Source organism: Rhagoletis zephyria, unplaced genomic scaffold (assembly GCF_001687245.7).
Source record: "Rhagoletis zephyria isolate East Lansing unplaced genomic scaffold, Rhagoletis_zephyria_1.1 Rzeph_scaffold_10841, whole genome shotgun sequence".
Taxonomy (NCBI): domain Eukaryota; kingdom Metazoa; phylum Arthropoda; class Insecta; order Diptera; family Tephritidae; genus Rhagoletis; species Rhagoletis zephyria.
The window spans coordinates 1-20,372 of record NW_016167918.1 but is presented as its reverse complement, the minus strand read 5'-3'; the positions used below and the strand labels follow the sequence as shown (position 1 = coordinate 20,372).

Sequence of the window (20,372 nt, the reverse complement as noted above, 5' to 3'; positions counted from 1 at the left end):
CTATAGATATACATACATACATACATAAGTATGAATGCACGTATATACATACAGATTACATACCTATCTATGTATGTACATGCATTCCCATTTAAACGCTTCTACGCAGACGGGGTCGGTAACGCTATCAACAAAATTGAAGCGCGCCAAAATAGCTTGATTAATATTTTGGATACGTATTATTGACTAAGCAGTGGAAGAGGAGCATACAAAGAACATTTTTTAATACCATTTCTAGAATAAAACAGGGGTTCGTTCTATGCATCAAATACCGACAACAGGGATTTTCCTAGATAATTTCTATTTGCTATTGGTACCATGGCTTACTTAGCCGCATGAGATTGCATTCAGATTCAGATTCAAATAATAATGCGCCGCACGTGTTACGAAAATCAAAATTATTCAAATAAGTATTTTGTCAAAAATTTACTATGGGCTTGTAAGCCCAACATTTTGCGCAGAAAATTTACCCGGAGGTTAAGCTCACTTTTTATGCATAAAATTACGTTTACATATAACTATAATCTCAATCATAGCTTCTTTATTAATCACCCCGTTGACAGTGGCAAATCTGAGATTATTAGCTGTCAAATTTGTTGTATGTACTTGTTATTCTCCTGCACCACCGTTATCACTTTTTTACAGGGACGCTAATAATTATAAGTAAAATAATTCAAATCAACATTTACAGCCAGTTCCACCAAACTATTTAAGTGGAAATTAACTTTAATTTAATTTTTTATTTAAATCTCATTTTAATTATTTTCAGTTTCAATAAACTATTTATTTAAGTGAGTAAAAAGTGGTTGTAAAACAGACTAGGACTAGCTTTCGCTTTCATTTGTACTGAGAGCTTTTGAAAGCTTTGGCACGCTGTGTTGTAAAAGCAGGGCTGGTATACAAGTAAGCAGCAGATGCACAATGATCAGTTGATTAAACGTGTAACGCCTCTGAGTGTGGTTATTCTGATTTACCTTTTATTTAAGTGCAGAGCATAGATCACTTAAATCAAAATTAAAATTGATTGGTGAAACCGAAAATTCGAAAATTAAAGTTAATTTCCACTTAAATATTTTGGTGAAACTGGCTGTTAATCATTATTTTATGATTTTAATTTTTTTTTTGCTCAAAAATAATAATTATTATTGATTTTTATTATTTCGCTCAACGGAAATTATTATTATTTGATTTTTATTTTTTCGATCACAAATAGTGATTATTTTATAATTTTTATTTTTTCGGTGAAAGATAATAATTATTACTGAATCTCATTTTTAATATTAAAAATAATATTATAAAATTTAAAAGGCCATACAGACGCAACTTACTGAAATGTTGACTTGAAATTTTTGGGGCTTATTCCTTTTATTAGGGTATCGCTACCTCTGAAAAGGATACGTCGGAAATCACTGTAAATTACAGTATTACGTAAGTAAACAAATACGTGAGTATAGTTAAAATTGTTTTACAACGATTTCAACTTATTAATTTTTTTGATTAATATTAAAAAAAAAATAACAATGATTATTTTCCGTACCTGCTTTCTTACGCTACATTAAGAAAATTAAATATATTCCAGTTTTGCTTAGTTTTACATTTGACATTTCTCCTATTCTTCTCAAAAATAATCGATAAAACTAGATTAAACACCGAAAAGTTATCGGTTTAATCTGAGATTATTCTATAATAACAGATTAATGAGGAACGAATTTCGTTTGGCTAATCTCCTTTTATACGCGAGCGCACTTGTGCACAAGGGTATTATAACTTCGTTCACACAACAATTGTTTGTAACAGCCAAAACGAATCGAGGCAGATATAGACAAATTTATACATAAATGATCAGAATGAAAAAAGAAATCGATTAAGCCATGTCAGTCTGTCCGTCCGTCGTCGGGCAAAAATTTAAATACATATCTCAACGAAATTTGGCACGTAGGTTGCCTTTTATCCAAGGTAGGCCGGTATTGGAAATGGGCGAAATAGGACAATAACCACGCCCACTTCCCATATAACGGTATTTTCGAAAAATGCAAGAACCGCGATATTTCCATAAATATTAGATCTAAATTGTTGAAAAATAGTATGTGAAGTAGAATTTTGGTGAAAAAATAGTATTATTATGAAATTTTTGTAAAATGTGCGTGACCCCGCCCACTTATGAAATACTGTATCTCAGTGTCCGCTTCATCAATCCTTATCAAACTCGGTACGAGCATTGCCTAGGGTCTACTTAAGAAATCTGTTGAAAATCTTTAATTTACAGTAACACGAAAACTGCGGTAAATCAGTAACTACTGAATCTAATTTACTTAAAATCGATGAGTGCAATAACCACTCAGCAGAAAATTTGACTAATATAAATTTTTGGATAATGGGCGTGGCGCCGCCCACTTTGTGACTACAAATGTGTATCTCGATAACCGATTTCTACCAAACTCGGTGCACTTTATAACCTTGGTACGGAAAAGCGATTGCTTAAAAATTATTAAAATCGGTTTAAAATTACACCCGCTCCCCGTATAACCGTAAATTTCAGAAATACGAGAAGTCCGATATTTCAAAAACTGAGGACATTTATATACTCCAAGTTAATACTTACAACCATCTCTTACCCGGTTATATAAAGTTCGGTTTCGTCCGAACTTATACTTCTTTACTTGTTCTAATTACAGATTAGGGAGTTAAGCTCGAAAATGAGGATAATCTACTTAAGATCCAAAATCTTCTCCCACAACTGGTCGATGGGCGGTTTTGCAAAAACATCGACGATATCTATATTAGCGCACTTACTTGCAATAGCCCATTGTTGGCCCCGCAGAATGCCCCACAACGTAGTATTTAAATCTTCTCGACACTGGGGTCCTCCCACTTTGTTAAGACTGTAGGCGAATAATTGTCGTTCGTTTGGTGTCAACACTGCTCCTTCGTCCTCGAAAGGATGTTTGCCAAATACATTGTCAGTGTACTCTACATCACGCAATTTTTCAGACGACCAATCCAAAGGCGAACCAACGCCGCCGATATTTTTCGTTGCGCAAGCGCTTAAAAGGAAGCTAAGCATAAGCACGAACGTAAGCATTTGTTTTTTCCGAGCCATGGCCAATTGCTTTCGATTGTTTGATAACTGTTTAATATTTCTTTTCTAATGTAGTAGAACTGCGATTTTTTGAAATCCTTTAACTACCAATTTATTTATCACAAAATCCTTTTAAACATAATTTGTTTCGTTGCTCTTTTTTTTGCGGTAATCAGCGGTTGAAATTAAAGTGATTGTGTTTTTTTAATTTATTTATTAAACTAAAACCACTTTCATTATTTAGCACTTCCTTTCTGGAATTCGGCGATCATTTACTGTGCAAGTATTACCAATGTGTTGGTCTTCTGCACTGCCGACCGTGCGAGCCGCGAATTAAAAATCAACTAAACTCACGCTTTGTCTCAACAAACGGTTTAAGCCAAGTTTAGCCGAATCAAGTCGACTCGCTAAGCTGCTCGGCGCTATGGATGAACGCCCGATTCATCGCTCGAGTGCGCACAGCTACAAGTGTAAGTTCTGCAGTGCGTCAGCCAATTTAAGTAGCTTGCCATTTAAGTGCATTCTAAAATGTTGTCGAGTTTCTCCTCTCCTTCTAAGTTCTAAGTAAATGAAATTCTTGCAAATATCGCCCTCTACCTGGATTTAAAATAAGGTTTGCCCTCCTTCTGGCCCTACATACGGAAATACATACTTAAGAACTTCTTTTTACAGGCTTAAGAACCGCTGCTGAAATTACCAGGGCTCACCCGTTCTGGGTCATCTCGCTAGCCATTTCATTTCTATTAATGCTGCTATGCCTCGGTGTCCAGATAATAAAACGTTCTCTCTAAATTCTTTTACTATGCTCAAAGTATTTGCCACGGAGCCAAGAGCTAAACGTCATCTGGCTGTCTGAAAAAATATCGATCTGCGGTAGAATACAACATTCCTTGCCGATAGCAAAAACCTCAGCCGGGAAATCACTTGCTGAATCTGGACGCCGCGCAGACATTTCTATTTAAAAGTCCGGCATGACCTTAAAGATGCTCTTTCCACAATCCAAGCTCTCTCAGCCTCAGAACACACAGTTTCTTTGATAAAAATATCTATCGATACCAAGTGACAGACCATGTTTAAGACTCCCGTTGGACAAGATCTGAAAGCCACGGGCTGAACTTTGCACTCTGCCATGTCAGCCTACCGAACGCGAGGCGGTAAAGGGCTCTTCTTAAGCTCACAAAACCGCAATTCTTAATTCTGTTGAGTGTATTGGCAGGACACTGTCCGATTGGTGTTCACACGGTCAGATCAGTTATGTGGAATCATGCCAATAATTATTATATAGCTTCCCAGCTTATGCGGGTCTTAACACCTTAGACCAGTCAAGTGAAGTTAGTACGTGTCAATATTATGTCATGTAAATTTTCCTCTTCTAAGAGAAGCTGTATCAGAAAGCCTTTCCATAGGAAAAATGGACAAAGAATCGAGCTCGGAAGGCCAAAAAATTTCCGCCATCCCTTGTCAATTTTGGCTTGTAGACAAACCGGTTCTGGCGTTGTGCCATCTTCAGTATCACTTTTTGGTTAATGGTTCAGAACTGAAGATGGCACAACGACAAAATCGGTTTGTCTCCAAACCAAAATTGACAAGGGATGACGGAAATTTGTTCCGAAATATGTCATACCTCTGGCGGAAACATCAACAATCATCGAAAATCTATCTTTTTTACTTATTTTTCCGTATCTTCAAAAACGTATTAGAAACAAAACAAATAATTTAGTTACATTTTACACTTAAATTACAAAAAAAAGATAAGTACAACGCACAAGTTGACTTTCACTTAAAAGAGAATACATAAGAATGATTCCAAATGCACTTCTGCATAACTCGTATATATACAAATGTGATTAAGTGCTTGGAAACTTTAAACCACTTCATGGTTTGACGTACATACATACCCAGTGGTAAAAAAAGCAATGTATAGTAATCCAAAAAATAATCGGTAAAACAGCCGTTTTCACATTCGAAAATGCATTATTTTTCCCACGTCGATGTCATAGGAAAAGTGGGGCATTCATTTTTCCATTACCAGTAATGCAAAAATGAATGCGATTTAATATGAAATTTTTGCGACTTTTTAGATACAATAGCATTCTGATTACATATTAAACAGAAATAGAATCTAGAACTCATTCGAAATACATTACATTATTTATCACGCATGTAATGCATTACCACTTTTCCCACTGGGTATGTAGGTACGTACATTTGTGTCTTGTTGTAACAAAAGCCTGAACACGCAGTACTTTTCTTATTTTAAAAGCGCAATATGTATGTACGCTTTTGATCACCACAAGCAAATAGCACGTTTTCTAAATTTGCTAAATTGTTTACGCGAAAATTTCATTCAACAGTCGAAGTGAAACTCTAACCTTGGCATTACACCGTCTTTGCAAAGCAAACGAAATTAACGAATGATTTAAACTTTCATTGTACATATTTAATTGAAAAACAAAAACTTGAAATATTTGAAATAGCCTTATTTGATGATGAATAATGTGCTTTCGACCTGTTGTTAATTTGAATGTGGCTTAAATCATTTAAGTACATATGTACATATGCACATACATACATATGTACATTCATGAATTTTGCTGAAAAATAAAAAATGGAACTGGAATTTGCCCACCCGCAACTCGCCGAATAGCTTTATTTAAGCAATTACAGCACACAATTCGCATCTCCATAATTGCCATAAGAATACAGTATTAGCATAAAATCTTGACAAGTCATATTACATACTTACGCGCTAGTCAACTTAATGCGCAGGCTTAAATGCAATTCAATAACTGTAAACAGTTTCGTGCTTGCATACATCATTTAAATATTAGAATTTCCGAAAATGCAGTTGAAATTTAAGTCACTAGTACGGTTATATGCATCAGGGATGTTACGAATGTCATATATTACACATTCGCGTATGCGAATATGCGATTCTTCGGAGTGCGAATGTTTAGGAATAACATTAGGCCATAATCAACTTACTTCACTCTTTTTATTAGACAGGCTGCACTGAATTATTTATAAGATCCGTCAATTCGTAGTATCTTTCTTTAAAACAGGTCTTCAATCGAGCTCCTATTTCACAATTTTTTAATGTTCCCAGATTCCACATCCGAGTCTTAGATTTTGCTTGAGGAATATAAAATTCCTCTAGGATGTTTGTAAGACTTTAAGCAGAACTGGTTGAACAATCAAATTCGCGAAATTAAAATAATGCGAATCATTCGCATAAACAAAGGAGAATGCAAATATTCTTAACATCCCTAGTATGTATGCATATATGAAATTAATTACCGGTTTCGCCAATCAATTTTAAAACGTATCACAATTTTCCGAGCAAAATTGTGTAATTTTAAATTGTGAACGGCTTAAATTTATCAGCCTGTCAAACTTTAAATATACACAATTGATTGGTGCCACCGGGCAACAGATTGTTAAAATTATCAATGGCAAAATTTCCTCCCAAAACTGTGTTAGTTCAAATTCTAACGATCAGATAAATTTTAAATTGATTGGTGAAAGCGGAGACAAATATTTCAAATTCAAATTATTAATATCCTTTAATTATAATTTTTTATTTAACATTTTTTGGGGCAGAGTTTATTTTTTCAACAATATATAATAATGTATATAGATATGTATGTATGTATGTAGTTTGTATGATTGTTTAAGGATTTGCCAAGTTCTGGATAAAGATCGAGAGAATTCCGGTCATGGCAAAAAAAAGGATTTTCCGAAATTGAAGAAAATTGTTAACCTTTTCGATGTATGTATTAGGGATGCCAATCCCGGTATCCCGCTTTTTTGAGGTCCCGAAAATCCTTCGATTTGCTTGCATTAATCACGGGATCCCCAAAAATTTGAAATATCGAATTGATAGTAAGAACTTGTTTATGAATTTTGAAGTATGAGTTTCGTAAAATGCCGTCTTGACTGCAATTAACCAAAAGCTTGAAACTTACTTTTAAAGTGCAGTCTGAGCATTTTTTGAAGAAGATTTAAATGAATGTACTCATAGCGTCGCTAATGTAAGTGAAACCAGAAAGTTTTAAGAAAAAGAGCATAATTTCTTAAATCAATCTACTCAAATCGAAAAAGTTATGATTTATCCGAGGATATAGGGGTCATTAACTTCAAATGGCGTATGACTACCTTTAGACAGTTGAGCCTAAAAGTGTTGAGGTCGAAAGATGTTTTTCATGAAAAGGTTTTGTATGTAACAAGTTCAGGTCCAGATTAGAAGACTCCGCTTTAAATATTTTGCTGCTCTTACGTACACATTTTAAGTGTAATAATAACCACGATAAAAACATAGTAAGGTAAAACCGTTCTCTCAATTCGTCGGCCGTGATTTTTTTTTGAAGTTTGCCAAAATTTTAAAATCATATAAAATTGAGAGTAAAAAAAAAGGAATTGTTCAAAGTTGTTGTGCTGTGAGATTGAAAATGCGAATGTGTGTGTGAGTTTGTGTGTAAAATTTTAAAATTAAATTGCTTGCAAACGTCAAGAAATAGAAAAATTTCTCTCAGCGGTTCTACCTTCCTATTTTTTTTTTATCAGGATAATAACAACACCGGCACAAAAAAGGGCTGTGTGCTTCTAACGAGACCCACATACCGACATTTCGACCCGGTAAATCCGAATTTGAGGTCCGTTTGACTCGCTCACCCGCATAATTTCACGTTAATTGCGAAAAATGGTATTTTCACACCCTTTTTATTTCTTTGCAAAAAAAAAAACTCATTCATGTCCCAAATTTTTTTTTTTTATAAAAAACCATCACATCTTAATTCAACATGGAATGACACGCGTTTATCTTACCTTCCTCTTTCATACTTTGAATGAGCTTATTCGCAAAGAAACTAAAAGGGAGAGAACATACCTTACCAACGATACCTCATAAGTCTAAATTGGTAAGGTTTTGGCTGAGTTATTCAAGTTTTTCTTAAACCAGTCTTTGAAAAAAGGTCAAAAATAGCATCAAAAATCTCATTATTATGATTCCGTAGACAAATTTTTTTAAATTTTTTTATGCAAATTTTTAAGCTTAAACTGTTTAGTAATCTGAGGTATATTTAAAAAAAAATCTAAAAAAAACTTTTTATTAATAAAAAACTCAATTTTGGGAGGTATTTTCAAATCGGTCCAGTTCACGTAAATCTTAATATTTTTGCGAGGTATTTTGGTGGAAGTTTTAAAATGTAATAGATTTTATAATTCCAGTGGAAAACAGTACCAATTTTTTTTTTTTTGATGGGGAGTGATGCAGTCTGCTGTACATAAGTTGACTATGATTACTGGGCCGTGCTATCAGAGTAGCACAATGCCACTAAGTGCATTTTAAAAAATTTCAGGCAATAGCCTCATGCGATTATCGATTATATTTTTTGTTGTTTGTGTGAAATATTTTATTTTTATCGGTATTTTTCTTTTAATCAAAACATATTGAAATAAAAGTGAAAAATAAAAAATATTATTTTACGCATGGACCACGTATTATGTGCTACATATTCACGGGTTGGCCGCCAACCGATTTATTACTTTAGGCAGCAGATGCGCTAGCAAAAAAATTGTGCGATGTAGCGAAAACCAACGGTTAAGCTAATTTTTCAAAAAAAAATCCAAAAGTATTTTTTGTACATTTTTGATTTTTATTAATTTTTTCTCTTCAAATACAACATTTCTTAAACGATATTTCGCATTTTTTTCGTTTTTGTTTTTAATTGTTTATTTTTGTTAATGCAGTATAATTTCATATATTTATATATAATTTTTATTTTTTATTTTTATGCTAAATGGGCTGCATCTTCAGCTCATTTAAATATGTTTCAATTTATTTTTAAGATTATTATTATTTTACTGCGAAAAGTTTTCTCTTGTTTACATTGCGCTTATAAATTTTATAACATTTGCGAAAATTCTAAATCTTTTTTACATTATTTTAAATTAGAATATTAAATGTAAACACATATTTATATAGTAGCATAGAAATAAAGTCTTATTACATAGAATTATAATAAATATATGTATTTATATTCAATACGCGTTCTTAGTGAAATTAAATTATATACTTATTTCAATTCTACTCATATACATACATTGTTACATACAGTTTAGCTTTAGGAGGTACATTTAAAAAAATAAGAGCGGAGGTACTCTAGCTTGAGGGTCTGGAAACTTTTACTAACTAACCAAAGAAGAGCTGAAGCAAATTTCTTAACCAAATGAGTTGTTATTCATGAAGATATGTAATAATATGAGTGAGAAGTAGGTTCATATAATATTTATGTACATACATACAGACATACATATGCATGTACATACGTAAATATTTCGCGTTTGTAAATCTTCTATGCAAATATTAAATCTTTATGCAGAAATAAATTTTATATAACTTTCTGATCAAAATTCCGATACCCAAACCTTGTAAAAAGAAACATTCTCATTTATTAGAATACTTTCGCAACTCAAAAACGGAATTTTACTCTTAAAACAAGGAAAATATACAGCCTCATCGCCAATTCCATGCGAATAAATAGTATGAAAAGCGAAAATTGTATGAAAAGCGCATTGCTTGTGCCTCAAAAAGCGTCGAGGCAAATTAGTCGCGAAAATAGCCTGAAAAAGTCGTTCGCAAGTTTCGTGTTGCCGTTTTGGTCAATAAATGTTTTTATCAAGTTCTAGGCACGAGGATACCGAACATTTCAGGCAATGAAAGCAAAAACATGTATCAACAATAGTTATCGAAATCGACGCCGGTGATGCCAATTCGGCACCAAAATAAGGGTGAATAATTTTGCCATTATTGCGTGTCTGATGTTTTGTAATTTGCATCACATATTACGAAATCTCGGACGGAGCGACCAAGGTCGTCGAGAAATGTGGAAACGGTGCAAGTGTCTTTAAATGTTCCTTAAAGTTCCTTATAATGCATTATGTGTAAAGATTTGTTGTGTCTCTCCACAAGTACAAGTTACAGTTGATTAAAAAATTGATGCCCACTGACGCCGCTGAGCGTCTTGGAGACTACTCAAATTCATTTTGCTTTGCGAAACACATTTAGACAATGCTATTCTACAGAAATAAATTTTCAAGAACTGTACTTGCAATAGAGTAAATATTGTTTCATTCGAAAAAGCTTTTGGGACTACTTGTACTTGTCTTTTTGTAATTACCTAACTATGCATAATGAACCTACTAAGGCAAGCGAATAGCAAATTATGAAAACAAGTTAATGTGAAAAGTATAGCAAAACCAGAGTCCAAAACTGGTAATCTGCCTATTTTTTGCATAGTGGTCAATTTTTTTTTTTTTAATGCTGCGAGGCCAATCGCAAGGAATGTAAAACTTAATTTTCGGGTTTTGGAGTCGCCGCCGCCATCTTGAAAACAAGAGTGGTAAACTTTTCAAAAGTCTGTCAAACTCAAGAATTTCCAAAAGAGATTGCAGGAGTAGTTACACCTTGCATGTAAAATGGCTTTCGAAAGCAGTTTTTATTTATGAAAATCAAACTTTCCGATACTACTTTTTGTCTGTTTACACGGTGAATGCAGACACGGCCACTTTCAACTATGTTACCAGACATTTTTATGCTTATAACAAAATGAATGACCTGAAAAATTTACTAAACTTGCTAAAATGTCCACAAAACAGTCACAAAATGTCTAATACATTAATACTTGAATACTTGAATGAAATATGCGATTTGACCCCGTTTATCTCAAAATCTCGAGCTTATGGAAACTTTATACTTATGGGGTCGTAATCAGTACAAAAAAGTATATCAAAAACAGCTTTAACATTTGCCGCACCAAAATCAGTGCCGCCCGGTGTTATTGTAACGAAACAAACTAGCTCTTATAATATTCGAAATTTCCTCTTCCCTATTTTTTGGCCGACATTTTTTCGCGAGTAATTTAAATTTTCTAGGATTTGCTCTCGGGAGAAATTTTATCCGCTAGGAGAAAAATTCCAGTAATATTCAGAATTAAGATAGTTGGATTCTAGATTCAAACGATATTGCATTCTCTTTAGATATTTAGTAAATCTGAGGCCGCAAATAAATGTGAAACAAAATGAAGTGACAATCGTAGTACGTTCCCACGACACGATTTATATCACTCCAGCACCATTCCAAAAAACTCTGGGGAAGTTGCATGCTGTTACAACAACAACGGCAATCGAAATATGTATGTATGTAATATTGTATAGTCTTGATTAATATCGCAATAATTGGTATAATCAGTACAAATTACCACAAAACAGCGTTCGATAACTACAAAAAATTGCCAAAAATCAAAAATTTAAAGGGCAAAGTATAACCCATCACGATCTGGAGCCTATTTTATAAAAGTGACTGCTGCGACAATTGTCGATTTTTCTATAAAACATTCTTCCTGTTTCATACACGTTTGTAGGCAACTGTGAACATTTTTGGAAAACCATTGTGATAATATTGTCGACAATTGTGCTGACAATTGTCACTCTAACAAAATTGTCGCGACAATGGAAACAAAATCAAATAGCTCCGGCGGAAAGCTTTCACTGGAGAGTTTTGTAAATTTATTTATATGGTAATTGCGCGCATTTCAATACTTTTCAATGATTTGAATAGTTCTTAAAACTAAAATAATGCAAATGCAATATTGCATATGATTTACATATAAATTTCATATGACTGGCGACAATTTTGTCAACGAAATCATATGATTGTACTTTTTGTAAACAAAATAGAATTTTATGAAATTTGGATTTTAAATACACTGGCGATCAAAACTAAGTGAATGTTTTTTTATTTAATATATATTTTTTTAATATTTTTTTATTTAAAATGCTTTGTTATTTTTTTATAAAAATATTGTTCATGCTTTAACCAAAATTCTCACTTTCCTGGTTGGTGTTTCCGACAGGGCAGGGGTATGATGCATTGTGGAATGATTTCCCGGTTTCGGCGTTGTGTCGGTTGTCTCCGAACCAAACCAGAGATGACGGAAACTAAAATTTCATGACGCAAAAATTTTACAACAATTCAGATGAAAAATTCTGAATTTTTCTATATTTCATATAAAGTTTAAAACTTTAATTTATATGGCTTTAGTTACAGTATGAACAATATTTTTATAAAACAAAATAACAAAAGAACTTTAACTTGAAAAACATTGTTAATATAACAAAAAAAAACACCACCTGTCACGAAAACGGCTTCCCTTTAAAACTATTTGACGTTTAGAGGCGGCTTAAAACGGCGGCCTCATTTCATTTCTAATTATTTACAAATCATAAACAAAATTAACAACTTATTGCAAAATTTCAGTTTGTCAATTTTTTGGGTTTCTACGCATTTGGCAAGGACTTTTCTTATGCACTTGTTGTTGTAACAGCATATAAATTCATATGCTCTTGCTTTTGATTGCTGGCTAATTTTGCATTTGCGAATTTAGACTTTTCACAACGTTTTTAGTATTTATTTCATTCAAATGAAACGTTTTACGCAAATGTTGGAAAATATTTTGATCTAGCTGTATGCATCTGTATATATAATATATAGTATGTATCTGTATATATAAGGGTATTTTTATTCATACTTTGAAACTAAATAATTTGTGTCAGTGTATATGTATACGCAAATTTGTTTTTTTTTATATACATACCTAGGTTCACAATTAATTTGTTTGCTTGCTTATTTGTTTCTTTTTTTTTTTTTTTAATTAGATATTTCTTTAGTTTACTGAACTCATCCGCATTTTACATTACTTTACAATAGTGCAGCACCTTGTGGCTGTTCACTTCCTTTTCTACCGTTCGCTTCTTCGTTACCTTAACTTATTATGTTGTGTGCGAGTTTGTCGTTTAAGTTTTCTTTTCTTCCACTTCATTTGTATCGTGCCTCTTATTTTAGCTTTTATTTAAATTTTGAGTGCAATAACATACAATGCCCCAGTCGCAATTAAATTTGTCAGGGGATTTGGCCTGGGCTTCTGCTTAGATTCATCGCTGTGAGTCGAAGCCCGCAAACCTTATTTTTGGTTTAACTTGCATTTGTTCCTCAAAAAGGCATGCTAAAATAAAGGCCCTGATCGGGGGCCACTCGCAAACTCTATAAGAATCTGGGCGGTCCGGAATTGTAGGTCCCAGGAGGGGGATGTGGTGCTGGCGAATGTTGACCTTGACGCAACATGTCAAATGGTGAATTCGAGCGCTGCATAAAGTGGTGATAGTTGCTAGGTGGTAGTGGGTGCTGAAAACCAACAAAATTTATTATCAAATAACAGAAAATGTTCATAAAATAAAGAATAATAAATGAGAACTAGGTTTAACTAGGTAAATGAGTAAAACCCAGTTCGAATTAAATTACATGAAATTCGTTGTTGGAAAAAATATAGCAATTTTTTAAGCAAACAGAAAAACAATAATATAAAAAAAAAATTAGAGGGTCTTCCCATTGAGCTTGGTACTTCAGCAGCTTTCTCCGTGAATTTTTTTATGGAATTATATTTTTAGTGGTCTATCCGACAACCAAATTATTGCAAAGTCAAGCTTAATAACTTTTTTGGCTGTCGGTAAACTGCAATCAGCTGTTCGATATCTATAGCGAAGCGTATGAAGTACGTATAAGAATACGATGTGTTTATTTATTTTTCATCTAAGTTTGTTGCTTCTGTATTTTAAGAAAAATTAAAATAAGATAAATAAAAGTTTTTGCCAATTTTTCCGAAACAACAGTTAAAATTTTACCTGCCGTTTAAAAAATTGCACTGCCCAAACGCATTTTCTAAAAATTAAATTTGTTTCTCTTTCGTTTTATATAAACTGACGGTCAAAAGTGGATGAATGGTGTTTTGTTTTCAATATTTACAGTGTTAAAAAGCAATTTTTTTTTTTTTTTTTTATAAGAATGTGGTTCATGCTTCAACCAAAACCATCAAAATCAAACTTTATACAGAATTAATAAAAACCCCACACATTATTATCAAAATTTTGAGCTTTCTAATCAGAATTCTTATAAAATTGTTGGGTATGCAGTTACAATGCTTTTGAAATTAAAAAAAAAAAAATCGCATTGATATTTAAAATTTTTCTTTTGCTGGCGGCTTTTGCATTTTTTTTCATGTAACAAGGGCAGTTTATAACAACTGACGTTGATTTTTTTTTAATTTTTTTCGCAAACGGTCTTGGGCATTTTCTTCCACAAGTAATTCATGTTTATATGCTAAAATGTGTGAAAAACGCCACACAAGTTTAGTGAACAGTGCAGCTGGAGTTGACTGATAAAAGTCATAGGGAATTTTTAAAGAGTGGCCGAAGCGCATCTACTCAAAAGCAGTTCTGCACAAAAATTAGCAAAGTGAGAACAGATTTCAGCTACAAGAACTCGCGCACAGGGACCAGGCGGTATATCGTCGCTACCATGCTAAAGTCTGGCTTTAAAAAAGTGTCCCCGGATCCCACACTTTCCTAATGACAACAACATTTTTTGCAACAGTTTCTTTGCTCACCTGAAAAGTACCGATTTTCACATTCGATAGTTTGACATGGTAGCGGCGATATGTACAAACAGCTTATCAAACGGTTGGAAAATTCGCGAAGTTTTTAATGAAATCATTTGTAAACTCAAAGCTGAAGCTTTTCATTCATTTAATTAGATATATGGTGCAAATTTGAATGTACTATTACCTGCAAACCACGCAATCCCAGAGGTCCAGCAGCGCCAGGTGCTCCTCCTCCCATTATATGACTCGGCCCATCTCCCAAATCTAGTTGCAGACTTTCGTGTAGGTCCCCGTTGTTGCCGTTATTGGTGTTGTTCGCCAAATGCAACTGGCCTAACGATGCCGTTGCCATCGCTACATCGGGCATCATATCCGACAAATGTCCACCGTTACCCCCCTCGCCACAAGCAACCGCTCCCCCACCCCCCTCGGCACCAACATCGATCCCCAGCGCACTGCCATGCGGAAAGCGATAGTCACCTTCTGTGATCAGTGCGGGTAAATCGCTACGATGATGTACTGAAGCTGAAAGACGCGCGTAATTTGCTTGTAGAGCACCACCGCCGCCATTAGCCACATTTGTTGGCATGCCTCCTCCAACGCTGCTGCCCAAACCCAATAAACCGCCTGGATGTTGTCGGGGGAAAGTTAAATTTCGGCTATAGCATGGTTGTATACCTTCGCCTCCACAGGTAGATGAAGCAGCCGACGATCCCATCGATGTCGAGAGAAAGCCGCCAGTCGTAGTTAGTCGTGGCACAGAGCATGCAGCGGCGGGAGAAGGAGGAGGCGTTTGGTCATCGTCTTCGATGAGATCGGGATCAGTTTGAGTGGTGGAAGTGATGCCAATGTCGTCAGCTATAGTAGTTGCGACGGATGCGGACGCAGCTGCCGCATTCTGATTGCTTAACAGTGATGTCTCTAGCAGGTCTGACACCGCATCCGGTAAATTGAATTCGCGCACTACACGGAGACGTATCTGTCGATCAATTTCATGTTTTGATGAAAGCGGCAGCAGCAAAGCACGTTGGCACATGGGCGACTGGTGCAATTTGTGCTCGCGTTTGAGCAAAGCTGCTAACGTTTGTGTGTCAGGCGGCGGTATGGCGGCAGCTGCGGCCAAAATATTTACGCTTTCTTTCCCAGTTACAGCCGCCGCAGTGGATACACTAGGTTTTGCCGCTGCGTTTATGCGAGATACCATGTACAAAGTGTCGGGAATGTCGGGCAAGTGGCGTGATCGCCGCATGCGCATCAGCTCCGCTTGATGTTGAGATGACGCCATTCGATCTTCAAGCAATACCTTTACTTCTTCAAAGTACGGCATGAAAAGCCGCGGCCGAACAAACAGGCCTTGGTTCTTTCCCCCACGTATCCAAGCGTTGACTCGCAAATTTTCCCGGTCGTCACCGATCATATGAGAAGGTGGCGTACTCACAAGCCCCCGACGAATAGCTTGTGCGAGCACTTCACTATTGGGCGGCAAAACGTGATCCATACGAACTAATGGCAGCAACTCGGAGAGAATCTCCCGTAACTCAACGTCACTTAGGTCGCGCTTTTTCACGCCTTTTCTCGTCACTGAATGCGCTGTGTGTGACAAAATATTTGGTTCACGATCTTCCATACGCCTTATAAGTTCTTGTTCTCCCCATTTAAGCACAGCCTGCAGCACCTCCAACTCTGATGCTTGCAAAAAATTACTCTGCAGTACGTGTATCAGCTGGGACTTGTCCAGTTGATGTAGCACCGGTGAAGCGATTACTGCAGAAAACTCCTCCCGAAGGTACTGGCACGCTTGCCGATACACCCAAGCGGAACCGTGTGGCTGCAAATTGAAAATTATTACAAACACTTAGTAGACCTGATTCACAATATAGAAATAGAACTTCTACGGTCACTTCTTGTTTTTTTGAATTGTTATTATGTAGCTATGTTTAAAGGAGATACATATGTCAGACAAGAAGCTTTACAATGTCCTTCCCGTTTTCCACAAAACATATACACAATAAGGTCCAGTTTTTCAGTGCCAGTTTAAACTTAGATTACGTAAACTGCGTTTATCTAGCCCATCTGGCTGACATTTGATTGGCTAATCTTATTTAAACCAACTAAACTAAGTTTAAAATCAGAGTGGAGTTTTTCAATCAAATTTAAACGTAGTTTTAACTAAATTTAAACGCCCAATCTGGCTGGGTTAAACCAAGTTTAAACTATCAGCTGTTAAGTTGTATATTTGTAATCAGCTGCCAAAATTTAGAAAGAGGATGGTAAAATTAAAATTGTTTCCGAAATTTGGAGTTTACTGCACGTCTATACCTGCTATGGGCGCTCACATACGAAACATTGTAGGAGATAAGTCCGTAGACCTTCTAAAATATTGCAAAAAAACACTATTTGTTGGCACTTTGACCTCGTTTTTCTCAAAATCTGGAGCTGATGGAAACTTTATGCTTACGGATTCGTAATCAGCACAAAAAAGGCTATCAAAAACAGCTTTAACTTTTGCCGCAACAAAATGACTGTTGCCTTGTGTATTCTTTCAGTATTTGAAACGCGATCGTGTCAAATGTGAAAATGAATAGCTGAAGCTTTGTATCTGCATAAAGAAAAAACAATGTTGCCCTACAAAACAACTAAGCTATGAAGCGGCCTTAAACTCGCACTGAAAAACTGGTCAGTAGTTTAAACTTATCAGCACCGACAAACTGGCCCTAATTATCTTTTATTCTTAATCTCAGTCTTAATCTTAATCTCAAATTTAAGCTTAACCTTAGTCTCAGTTTTTGTCTTCATCTCAAAGCATAAACAGACGGCAGCGTTGATCCGGATCAACTCGGAAATTAACTTCAGTTGGTCCGGATTAAGTCCGAGTTAATCCGGATCAACGCTACCGTATGTTTAAGCTTTTAACCGTATTCTTAATATTAATATGAATTTTAACCTCAATATTTACTCTAATCTTTAAGTTAAACTTAATCTTAATCTTCTTAATTCAAATTTTGAACTCAACCTAAAAAATCATTTTCAATATTTATATAGACGGTAAGAGAGAGAGACGGAGATGAAAGAGAGAGCCCTAATGCACCATGTATCACATTTTTTTTCACTTGAGAAATCTAAATTAGCTGCTATCTTAAACTATTTTATTCAAAATAAGTTTGCGCACCTGAGATCCCCACTTAAGCACCGTCGGTAGTGTATCCAACGTTAACCACTCAAGTATCAGATCCTCGCAACCTTGCGCTAGAATGTCTAATTCGAGAAACCTTCCAATCTGATACAGTTCCATAGCCTCCTCTAAGGGCGTGGGTCGCGCACGTCCCGTATTCGTCAAAGCGTGCACCTCGCCCAGTGATCCCGCCGAATTTCCCGACCCTGCGCCACGTAATATTAACGTCAGATCGACTGTGTCCAGGTAAATGGCATGCAATAGCACTCGCGCATATCGTTTTGGTATCACTGTCTCATCAAGTACGATTCGAGTGGGCACATGCAATGCTCGCTCTGTGTACTCGTCAATATTGCGCGTACGACGTGCTATGAGATTCCGAAAGAAGGGCGACCGGGCGCTAAGGATTGCCTTGTGGCAAGGTAATTCGAGTTTCGGTCGAAATCCGTACTCGGAACTTCCTGAATCTGGCCGATGATAATCGGTGCCTTCTGCTGTGAACACCAACGCCGCATCAGCATAATCCCCGGTTTCGAGCAAATACCGCAAGTCATGCTCCAACGGATTCGGCGTGCCAAAGTCATCTCCCAGCTGCCGCAGTAAACTAATATCCATAGAGGGGTCATGTGGACATAGATCACCCGTGTACAGGTAACGCAATAACGATGAGAACAGCTGAACATCTATGGGCGATGTTGGCAATTCTAAACAAATGCGGGCACCGAAACCCGGACAGCCCGCCAGTAAATCTCTGAAATACGAACAGCGCGAAGATAATATCGACCGATGTACCGGAAAAATAGAGCCGCGAAACACAAGATCACAGTCAGTGCAAGTTTTCAAATCGTAAATTGCGGCTAAATCCTGCTTGAATGTTGTTGCAGGAGGACGCGCCAGCTCCGCTTGCACCTATAAAGCATTAAGCAAATATTTATACATAGATTCAGTAATTTTTCCGGGATATTTTTTATTACCGATAGATCTCTTAGAGCGGCCAACGCTTCATATTCCTCACATAACGCTGCTAGCTCGAGCGGGGTCCAGTCGGATACGAAATCGCGAAGTACACGCGCATGATCACAGGCTTTTGAAGAGCGTCGCCGACGTATGAATTTCCGCTTCAGTGTGGCAAAGCCAGTCACTCGCTTTCGACGCTGCTCCCGGAAATGAGGAACACCAGCACCTGCGGCACCCATGACAGAGGAGCTGCTACCTGGACCACCACCACTGCTTCCAGAAACACTGGTTGCTAGTGCAGCTGAAGAAGGCAACAGCAGGCTAGAGCTACCTCCACCTCCACTATTGCTGCTTGAGGCCGCCGGCATTGGGTAACCGCCAGTCGAAGCAGTTGCGCCCATTTTTATCAGCAATCGAGAGGAGTTAGACACACAGGATTACAATCAGGTTTCCATGAAATGAATACTACACAGCTGTTTTGAATATATGAACTTATTTACTCCCTTTTGAGATAATCCAACTTTTGAGGGCAGAATATCGATATACACCTGGATGAAGTTTTCTCAGTACTTAAGATTTCTAGCTGCCTTTGGTTGAATATACTATATGGTGAAATTCTGAAATAATGAAAAGGAGAACATTATTGAAATACGATTTTATTTTTAAAGAACGCTGGAAGTTCTGAGTTTCATCTGGGCACACACATAAGTATGTATATACGTACAAGAAAATACATACTTATATGTACATACATATACACATTTACTCGCACGCCTTAACTTAAAAGCCATATTATTTAAAAGTAATTAAATATTGGCGTTTAAAATTTTTATACAGTATTCCTTAAGCATATATGTATGTACATTAGACTGCATCACTCTCCACACAAAAAAAAATCGGTACTGTGTTTCCATTGGAATTATAAAATCTATTATATTTTAGGACTTCCACCAAAATATTTCGGAAAAATATTAAGATTTACGTGAGTTGGACCGATTTGAAAATACCTCCAAAAATGAAATTTTTTTATGAATAAAAAAGTTTCTTAAAGATTTTTTTGAAAAAAAAAATCCCCTCTAACGACTAAAAGGTTTAAGCTTATAAAATTTGCATAAAAATATTTTTAAAAAATTTGAAAACATTTTCTTTGCTAATAACCTCATTCAAATGATGAAAGACAAAGGTAGGATGAATGAGCGTTATTCCAAGATGTGTTGGTATTTGGAAAAAAATTCGGACGTGAATGAGAAACAGAAATAAAGAGTGGGAATGAGACAACATAAGTCTAAATCGGAGTAGTTTTGGCCTAGTTATTCAAGTTTTTCATAAATCAATCTTTGAAAAAAGTTAAAAAAAAACACCATCAAAAATCTCATTAATACGATTGCGTTGAAAATATTTTTAAATATTTTTCTGCAGATTTGTTAAGCTTAAACTGTTTTGCCATCTGAGGAGATTCTTTTTATTAAAGGTCTGCATCGGAATTCAGTTTGCTTCACTGTGAAGTTTTTTTCAAATATGTAAACTACTCATACTTTAACAAAGAGGGCATGGAAGGAAGAGAAGTGAAAATTTTGAGCACTGTATACATGAAAAAACTACTCAAACAAAATATGTTCCGATAAAAAGAAAAACATAAACAAGCAGTACTATGGTGTTAAACTTCCACAAA

General features: G+C 35.7%; 1 protein-coding gene across 1 annotated transcript; it reads right to left on the bottom strand.

Moving 5' to 3' along the window:
• Positions 1–12,773: 12,773 nt before the first annotated feature.
• Positions 12,774–19,396, bottom strand: LOC108376703 (BTB/POZ domain-containing protein 7-like). Its single transcript, XM_017632933.1, has 4 exons — positions 18,718–19,396; positions 17,741–18,652; positions 14,756–16,399; positions 12,774–13,319 (listed from the first exon to the last, which is right to left on the bottom strand). Exons 1-4 carry the CDS (start codon positions 19,099–19,101, stop codon positions 13,179–13,181), a joined length of 3,081 nt encoding a protein of 1,026 aa, XP_017488422.1. The 5' UTR covers positions 19,102–19,396; the 3' UTR covers positions 12,774–13,178.
• Between the last annotated feature and the right edge of the window lie 976 nt (positions 19,397–20,372).

What these genes read in the sequence shown, in the direction of transcription:
- LOC108376703 (XM_017632933.1), bottom strand. Translation starts at nt 19,101, where the DNA reads ATGGGCGCAACTGCTTCGACTGGCGGTTACCCAATGCCGGCGGCCTCA. An exon ending in CCGCTCTAAGAGATCTATCG is followed by an intron (nt 18,653 to 18,717) that starts GTAATAAAAAAT and finishes AATGCTTTATAG; the next exon opens with GTGCAAGCGGAGCTGGCGCG. An exon ending in TGGGATTGCGTGGTTTGCAG is followed by an intron (nt 13,320 to 14,755) that starts GTAATAGTACAT and finishes GTTGGTTTTCAG; the next exon opens with CACCCACTACCACCTAGCAA.